General features: G+C 43.5%; 2 protein-coding genes across 2 annotated transcripts; one reads left to right on the forward strand and one right to left on the reverse strand.

Annotated features, from left to right (window-relative positions):
• Positions 1 to 882: 882 nt before the first annotated feature.
• Positions 883 to 7,305, reverse strand: LOC135119078 (uncharacterized). Its single transcript, XM_064042632.1, is given in 3 exon segments — positions 883 to 1,898; positions 6,293 to 6,814; positions 6,817 to 7,305. Coding segments are annotated over 3 exon segments (1,851 nt in total). The 5' UTR covers positions 7,154 to 7,305; the 3' UTR covers positions 883 to 906.
• A 177-nt stretch (positions 7,306 to 7,482) lies between these two features.
• On the forward strand, positions 7,483 to 8,480 carry LOC135119060 (uncharacterized). The gene has a single exon (XM_064042515.1). The coding sequence runs from the start codon at positions 7,483 to 7,485 to the stop codon at positions 8,341 to 8,343; it is 861 nt and encodes a 286-aa protein (XP_063898585.1). The 3' UTR covers positions 8,344 to 8,480.
• Positions 8,481 to 8,850: the final 370 nt, after the last annotated feature.

Genomic DNA, 8,850 nt, shown 5'->3' on the forward strand with positions numbered 1-8,850 from the left:
CCTAAGCAATTGCTTAGTTTGCTTATGGGCTAACCCAGGACTGCTTAGGTTACCTACTCTGAACATTTCAAGTAAATAAAAAGTTATGTGTAATGTATGTTATATATTGCAATAGTTATTTATCCAAAAGTAGGTGGGTTTTCTGCAATCAGAGCGGTGCATGCACATATTTTTTTATGTTGGACTGTAAGATGGATATGAATGGGGGGGGGGGCGGATCCAGGGGGTCCGGACCCCTATATATTTTTGACAAAACGTATGTAGTCGTAGGGCGGCATAATCAGTTTTGCACGCGGGTGAACAAACAGCTAGCGGCGGGCCTGAGTCCGCCCATGCTTTTGAAATAACTCTTGGGTTAAACCCGACATCCATAAGAACCTACAAATAAAGAAAAGGTAGGTTTTGCAATATTTAATTGACTATAGTTATCGGCACGGATAATGAGCTCTCGACGGAAGAGTGGGGATCGGTTTGCGCACTGTACACTTAAGGCGAAAAATCACTTCTGCGCAGGTGAAGGTCTGGGCTCAATATCCTTGCCGATGATTATATCTTTGTATGAAAGTATCTTTGTCACAAATCACTCTTGTAAAGAAGAAACTATTGCCCGTACCGGGATAAAATATAGCCTATGTTACTCGGGAAGAGTGTAGCTTTCCAACAGTGAAAGAATTTTCAAATCGGTTCATAGGTTTAGGAGCCGTGTTTTGTTTTTTATACCCAATACCAAAAAATCTCCTCTTTATAATATTTATTTACATATTGAAATAAAGCTACTGTTACGGATTTTATCGCAGTTATATTTATATTATTTAATCCCGACATTTCGGATCCTTTACAGCATCCGTGGGAAACGTCGAAACGTCGGGATTAAATAATATTAATATCATCATCATCATCATCATCTCAGCCATAGGACGTCCACTGCTGAACATAGGCCTCCCCCTTTGATCTCCACAGATACCTGTTGGAAGCGACCTGCATCCAGCGTCTTCCGGCGACCTTTATAAGGTCGTCTGTCCACCTCGTTGGTGGACGTCCTACGCTGCGCTTGCTAGTCCGTGGTCTCCACTCCAGCACTTTTCGGCCCCATCTGCCATCTGCTCTGCGAGCAATATGGCCTGCCCATTGCCACTTCAACTTGCTAATCCGGTGGGCTATATCGGTCACTTTGGTTCGTCTACGGATCTCCTCGTTTCGGATTCGATCACGTAGAGAAACACCGAGCATAGCCCTCTCCATAGCTCGTTGAGCGACTTTGAGCTTTGAGATGAGGCCGATAGTGAGAGACCACGTTTCGGTGCCGTAAGTCATCACTGGTAACACACATTGGTTAAAGACTTTCGTCTTGAGGCACTGAGGTATGTCGGACGAAAAGACATTGCGTAGTTTCCCGAACGCTGCCCAGCCGAGTTGGATTCGGCGGTTGACCTCTTTCTCGAAGTTGGACCTACCTAATTGGACTACTTGTCCTAGGTAGATATATGAGTCAACAACTTCGAGTACCGAGCTTCCAACAGAGACTGGGGTGGGCTGAACATGGACATTTGACATAATTTTCGTCTTGTCCATGTTCATTTTCAGGCCCATCCGTTGTGAAACTCGGTCGAGGCCCTCGAGCATCATACTGAGTTCCTCCATCGACTTTGCCATGACTACGATGTCGTCGGCAAACCGAAGGTGAGTGATGTATTCGCCGTTGATGTTGATGCCAAGTCCTTGCCATTCCAGGAGCTTGAAGGCGTCTTCCATTGCGGCGGTAAACAGTTTCGGGGAGATTACGTCCCCCTGTTTTACGCCTCTTCTCAATGGAATCGGCTTCGTGCTATGCTCCTGTACTCGGACCGACATGGTGGCGTTATAATACAAACACTTCAACACCTCGATGTACCGATAGTCAATATGGCATCGTTGGAGTGACTCAAGTACCGCCCATGTTTCCACCGAATCGAAGGCTTTCTCATAGTCCACAAACGCTAAGCATAATGGCAAGTTATACTCCTCGGTCTTCTGTATAACTTGCCGCAGCGTATGGATGTGGTCTATGGTACTAAAGCCTCTTCGGAAACCGGCTTGTTCGGGAGGCTGGAAGTCATCAAGCCTGTGCTCGAGACGGTTCGTGATAACCCTTGAAAACAGCTTATAAACATGGCTCAGAAGTGTGATGGGTCTGTAGTTCTTCAATAGGCTGTTGTCACCTTTTTTGAAGAACAACACCACCACACCCCTGCTCCATGCTTCAGGCGTTTTGCCCTCGGACAGGACAGAGTTAAAGAGCTTCTGGAGGACTTTAAGTGCCGGTGTTCCACCCGCTCTCAGAAGCTCTGAAGTCTCTCTGAAGTCGCTCTCAGAGGCTCAGAAGCCTTGTTGTTCTTAAGCTGCTTCAGGGCCATCCTAATCTCGTACAGACTGATGTCCGGGATATCTTCGGTATAATGTCGGGACAGCTTGGCTCTTGGATCTCCTGCCAAGCTGTCAACGGACTTTGCGACCGAAGTGTATAACTGTCCATAGAACCTCTCGATCTCGCCTAAAACCTCTGCCTTGGTCGACGCTATGCTGCCATCCTCCCGTTTCAGCTTAGTCATCTGGCTTTGCCCAATAGACTTGTCCTTTGCGAACACTTTGGAGCCTTGGTTTCGCTGTATGGTCTCTTTAACACGATTTGTATTAAAGAGACGCAGATCGTGTCGCAAGGACTTGGATATTCGTCTATTGAGCTGCCTATATGACTTCGCATCATGGGAAGACTGCAACTGTAGCAAGCGTCGTTCAGCCATGAGGTTTAAGGTTTGCTCGGTTAGTTTTTGAGGTCTATTTTTACGGCAGGGTCTAAAAAACTTAGACCCTACCGTGCGGACAGTTTCCACTAGTCCGTCGTTGATCTCGTCCACTGACACTAAGTTGTCAAGGCAAGCAAAGCGATTAGAGAGCTCGAGTTGAAAGCTTTCCGGGTTTTGAATATGGGACCGAGTAGGTCGGAGCGTAGACTTCATCAGACTGGACCTTTCAAGTTTAACATTGATATTCAGTGAGGCTCTTACGATTCGGTGATCGCTTCCGGTTTTTACCCTGTTGATCACAGAGACATCACTGAATATCCGTCTCTTGTCGGTCATGAAGAAGTCTATCTCGTTTCTCGTGAAACCATCGGGACTCAACCAGGTCCATTTCCTGTGAGGCGGCTTCTGGAAGAAAGAGTTCATCATGAAGAGTTCCTCCTTTTCCAGAAAGTCAGCCAGCCTCTGTCCCCTAGGGTTCCGTTGCCCATATCCAAATTGCCCCACTCTCAACTCATCACCGCTTTTCTTGCCCAACCTAGCGTTAAAATCCCCCATAACAACAGTGAAGTGGGTTTTGGAACTATGTATGGCCCTACTTACGTCCTCATACATAGTCTCCACCTCATCATCGGAGTGTGACGAGGTCGGTGCGTATACCTGAATGACCTTCAGCGAATATCTTTCGGATATTCTGAGTATTAGGTATATCACCCTGTTCGACACACTGTCGATGGTTGTTATGTTGTTTACGAGGGACTTGTGAACGAGAAACCCGACACCACCTTGGGACTTTTGGTCACCCTCCCGGTAGTAGAGCAAGTTACCAGACTTCAGGGTTACGGTGTCCTCTCCCTCTCTACGGACTTCGCATAACCCTATAATGTCCCAATGTAACTTGCTCAACTCCTCTTCCAGCTCGCAGATCTTTTCGTCAGTCCTCAATGTGCGTATGTTGTGTGTTACCAGGGCCAGTCGTCGTGGGGGTGGGTAGCCGGATCTCTTCCGGAGATTCTTAGCACCCCCTGCTCCGCCGTTACCTTGACCGCTACCCGCGCCAGGGATAGCGGAGCTGCCGGGGACTGGGGGCCTGGTTTCTGTGCTTCTCATTGGGGGGTAATTGCCTTTAATCGCCACGCTTGGCAGGCGGGTTGGCGATCGCAGTGAGGGTATGCAGTACGCGGAGGACGCTGCTGCCCGACCTCCGGTTTGTCCCTTAGTCGCCTCTTACGACACCCACGGGATGATTTGGGGGGAGCGCAATTCTAAGCCGGCGTCCCACGGCATATTAATATAACCGCAATATAATTCATAAAAGTAGTTTTATTTCAATGTCTCATATTCGCGTTAGTGTCAGAAATCAATTTGTTTAGATTTTAATATTTTATCCGGTTATCGATCTCAGTGGCGTGCACTTGGAGAGGCCTATGTCCAGCAGTGGACTGCGATAGGCTGATGATGACATGATGACATCCGGTTACTGAAAGAAGTTCCCCCAGAATGTGGGTGAAACAGTGAGAAAAAGCTAAGTAGTTTGCAAATAAAACATCTGCTGTCAATGTCATGTTTTGTCCACAAACTATCTAAAATCAGCTGTTCTTTGTTGAACTACAGTTAGTGTTAACCGGTCTAGTAGGCCTTCGTAATGTTTGTTTAATATTCTGAAATTTTGCTCTAGGTAAGACCGGTTGTACACTGGTGGATTTATCTCGTTTGGTTTTGATAATTAAATGAAATCGTTTATTTTGCAAGTTGGACATTACATCACTTTTACACGTCATTTTAAGAACGCTGGGGTCGGCATTTCCTTACTGACTGATCCCTGAGAAAAAACGCCGAAACAAACTCAAGGGTCATAGTCTCTTTTAAAGTCCAAACATGTTATAAATCAAATAATATTGTGTGAGTGTCAACAAATTCCTATATCTAAGCCGAAAGAGGCGTGGGTTTTGTACCAATCATGTTATTGATATCAATTTGCATACAAGTTAAATAAAGGTTTGAGATGATTCATTACAGTCCTCCGTTGACCTACCTATACCAATTATTTTTGTTTATTGGAATCTTTTATGTACCAGAGCCGCGGTAACTCTTTCAAACAACGCGGCAGTATTAAAAACCAATAACAGTTTTATTGACCCAGGAAAACATAACCACAATAAATAATAAAAAAAATATTCATCTAACAAAAAAGAGCTAAAAATCTATAGAAAAATATCGACACACGAATTACGCATACTTGTTTTGAACAACTTCAAGTTCGGCAAGGCTACATCGCAGGCTAAAGGTACCTGCTCTCCAAATCTGACACAACAGACCCGACCTTGCTGAGATAATCAAATTCGCGCCCAACCATGCGTCCGATCGGACGGTCTGACGTAAGAAAGCGTCATAAATGTCTTGCGCAAAATAATAAAACCGCTATTATGTCGCAATATGCATAATATTGCACAATTTCATAACTTTTACTTTGACAACTAGTGCTGCTATCTAGCGGCGAGTAGCTGAAGTTTTTGTTTCATCCTCTCGATGATAGATAGCAGTGTGTTAAACTTTAGGTATGCGTAGTTATAAAAGATGTCGGTAGATGGCAGTTTATTCAACTGTAAGTAAAAATAGTTATACTAGTTGCCGACAGATGGCAGTATATTAAGTTTTATCTGATGATTGATTTTCACATTTTTTGTTGGATTTTAAATTATTAATGTAAGACATTTATAACAACCGTAACACTTCTGTTATTGATACTAGATTCTTAGTAATTGTATGATTGTTATTTTCAGCTCTTTCAAAGAATGAATAGCACCTACAATTCGAAGAAAATTAATTATTTTACTGACGAGGTTCTCGTTCCTGTTCTAGTATGGACAATTTATTAATTACTAGCTGTTCCGAACAACAGAATACAATTAACAGTTTGTTCCTTGCATGCCGACATCCCTAGGAAATAAGTTCCTGCACCCTGATAAAACATAGCATATAGCTTAAATAAAACTACTTTTACGGATTTTATCGCGGTTATATTATATTATTTAATCCCGACGTTTCGGATCCTTTACAGCATCCATGGTCACGGGCAGACTAAGGTGTTGGTCGTCTTGATATATTAGTTACAAACAGCTACCCTACATTTTGTTAATTATTATTGACAATCCGATTCACGCAAAACGAGCTAACTGTATCCTTAGGTCGAGCAGTTGTAGGCTTGGATTTTGATTTAATAGTTTCTATGATGGGATTCCAAGCAGGTGGTATGACCCAGCCATCTTCTCTATTGAAATTTGGATGTTTTTTAATTTCAATAGCCTCGCGAATCATCCTAGGTAGGAATCGGTTTTCTTTTGCAAGGACTTGTGGTTTATCAAATCTGATGTAATGCTGGGCCTTGTCTAGTGTGTGTTCACAAACTGCTGACTGTCTGGAACGGCGGTGTTTGACATCGGCGATGTGTTCTTTTACGCGGGTCCCTATGCTTCTTTTAGTTTGGCCTATGTAAGAGAGACCACAATCACATTCAAGCTTGTATACACCCGCATCTTGTAGAGGTATGTGACACTTGACAGGTGGTAAGAATTGACTAATCTTCTTCAGCGGCTTGAAGTAGGTTTTGATTGAAGCTCGCTTCAAGATGTAGCCAATCTTGTCTGTGACTCCTCTTATGTATGGAAGAACAGCAGGTAGACGCTCAACTGTGGCTGGTTTCACGCGGGTTCTGCGACGAGGGCGCGGTACTCGGAGCTTGTTGTCGTGCAGTACTTGCTTAACATGTTGAAGCTCAGCACCCAGGTGTTGTTCATCGCAGATCCCACGTGCTCTCTGAAACAATGATTTACCAACGGTAGATAACTGTGTTGGGTGGTGGTGGGACTCACCATGAAGGTATTTGTCTGTATGGGTTTTCTTCCGATACACAGTGTGACTCAAGGTGTTATTAGGGTTACGGATAACCAAAACATCTAAGAAAGCTAAGGAGTTGTTAGCCTCTGACTCCATAGTGAATTGAATTTTGGGGTTTATGGAGTTAAGATGATTTAAAATGCTGTGACTTTGTCAGATGGTAGTATTGTGAAAGTATCATCTACGTACCGCTTGTAGAATTTGGGTGTTACGGGTGCAGATTGCAGGGCTCGCTCCTCAAAATCCTCCATGAAGATATCAGCAACAATGGGAGATACTGGGGAGCCCATTGCTACACCATCCACTTGCGTGTAGAAGTGATTATTCCACAGTAAATAGCCAGATGTTAGGCAATGTTTTAACAGTTCAGCATATTCAGTAGGCATGTTATTCTCTGCTAGTTTCTTAGACACAATCTTGATGCAGTCTTCAACGGGTAAGCATGTAAACAATGACTGAACATCAAAACTGACCATAGTTTCATTGTCAGCTAGTTGTAGGTGTTTTATTTCACTGACAAAATGGTACGAGTCCTTTACATATGCTGCTGTGTTTCCTCTCAATGGTGAAAGTACTTTAGCCAGATGTTGAGCCAATCTGTAGGTTGGTGAGTCGATTTGGCTGACTATTGGTCGTAGTGGAGCATTAGGTTTGTGTATCTTCGGTAGCCCATACAGCTTTGGTGGTTTTGCGCAGCTAGGAACTAGGTATCTTACGTCTAGATTCAATGTTTCGGAGTACTTTTTTATCAAATCACTAGTTGATTTCAATGTTTTTGTTGTGGGGTCGGTCTTCACTTGTTTATATGTACTTACATCCGATAAACAACTCCTTAGCTTTCTTAGATGTTTTGGTTATCCGTAACCCTAATAACACCTTGAGTCACACTGTGTATCGGAAGAAAACCCATACAGACAAATACCTTCATGGTGAGTCCCACCACCACCCAACACAGTTATCTACCGTTGGTAAATCATTGTTTCAGAGAGCACGTGGGATCTGCGATGAACAACACCTGGGTGCTGAGCTTCAACATGTTAAGCAAGTACTGCACGACAACAAGCTCCGAGTACCGCGCCCTCGTCGCAGAACCCGCGTGAAACCAGCCACAGTTGAGCGTCTACCTGCTGTTCTTCCATACATAAGAGGAGTCACAGACAAGATTGGCTACATCTTGAAGCGAGCTTCAATCAAAACCTACTTCAAGCCGCTGAAGAAGATTAGTCAATTCTTACCACCTGTCAAGTGTCACATACCTCTACAAGATGCGGGTGTATACAAGCTTGAATGTGATTGTGGTCTCTCTTACATAGGCCAAACTAAAAGAAGCATAGGGACCCGCGTAAAAGAACACATCGCCGATGTCAAACACCGCCGTTCCAGACAGTCAGCAGTTTGTGAACACACACTAGACAAGGCCCAGCATTACATCAGATTTGATAAACCACAAGTCCTTGCAAAAGAAAACCGATTCCTACCTAGGATGATTCGCGAGGCTATTGAAATTAAAAAACATCCAAATTTCAATAGAGAAGATGGCTGGGTCATACCACCTGCTTGGAATCCCATCATAGAAACTATTAAATCAAAATCCAAGCCTACAACTGCTCGACCTAAGGATACAGTTAGCTCGTTTTGCGTGAATCGGATTGTCAATAATAATTAACAAAATGTAGGGTAGCTGTTTGTAACTAATATATCAAGACGACCAACACCTTAGTCTGCCCGTGACCATGGATGCTGTAAAGGATCCGAAACGTCGGGATTAAATAATATAATATAACCGCGATAAAATCCGTAAAAGTAGTTTTATTTAAATGTCTAATATTCGCGTAAGTGTCAGAAATCAATAGCATATAGCTATTCTGCAGTTCTGACATGAAAGCCACCAAAGACATACAAGGTTCCATTCTCACTAAATGAGAAAATAAGTAAATGAGTAGGTACCTAAATACGTAAATACGCTGTTGGTCCTGCTTGTGATCTCTCTCCGGTGGTGTCGGATTGTCGTCCCATCGCGTTATGAGAGTGAAGGAATAATGAGTGCACCTGTGTCCAAGCAAATTTGCGTGCACTAAAATATCCTGAAATTAAGTTGAATCGAACATATCAAATCACCTAGTTAAATCGTACGAATATTTCTAGTTCTGTAACTCGAACCAAATAACTGTTC

Source organism: Helicoverpa armigera, chromosome 29 (genome assembly GCF_030705265.1).
Source record: "Helicoverpa armigera isolate CAAS_96S chromosome 29, ASM3070526v1, whole genome shotgun sequence".
Taxonomy (NCBI): domain Eukaryota; kingdom Metazoa; phylum Arthropoda; class Insecta; order Lepidoptera; family Noctuidae; genus Helicoverpa; species Helicoverpa armigera.

What these genes read in the sequence shown, in the direction of transcription:
- LOC135119060 (XM_064042515.1), top strand. Translation starts at nt 7,483, where the DNA reads ATGTACTTACATCCGATAAACAACTCCTTAGCTTTCTTAGATGTTTTG.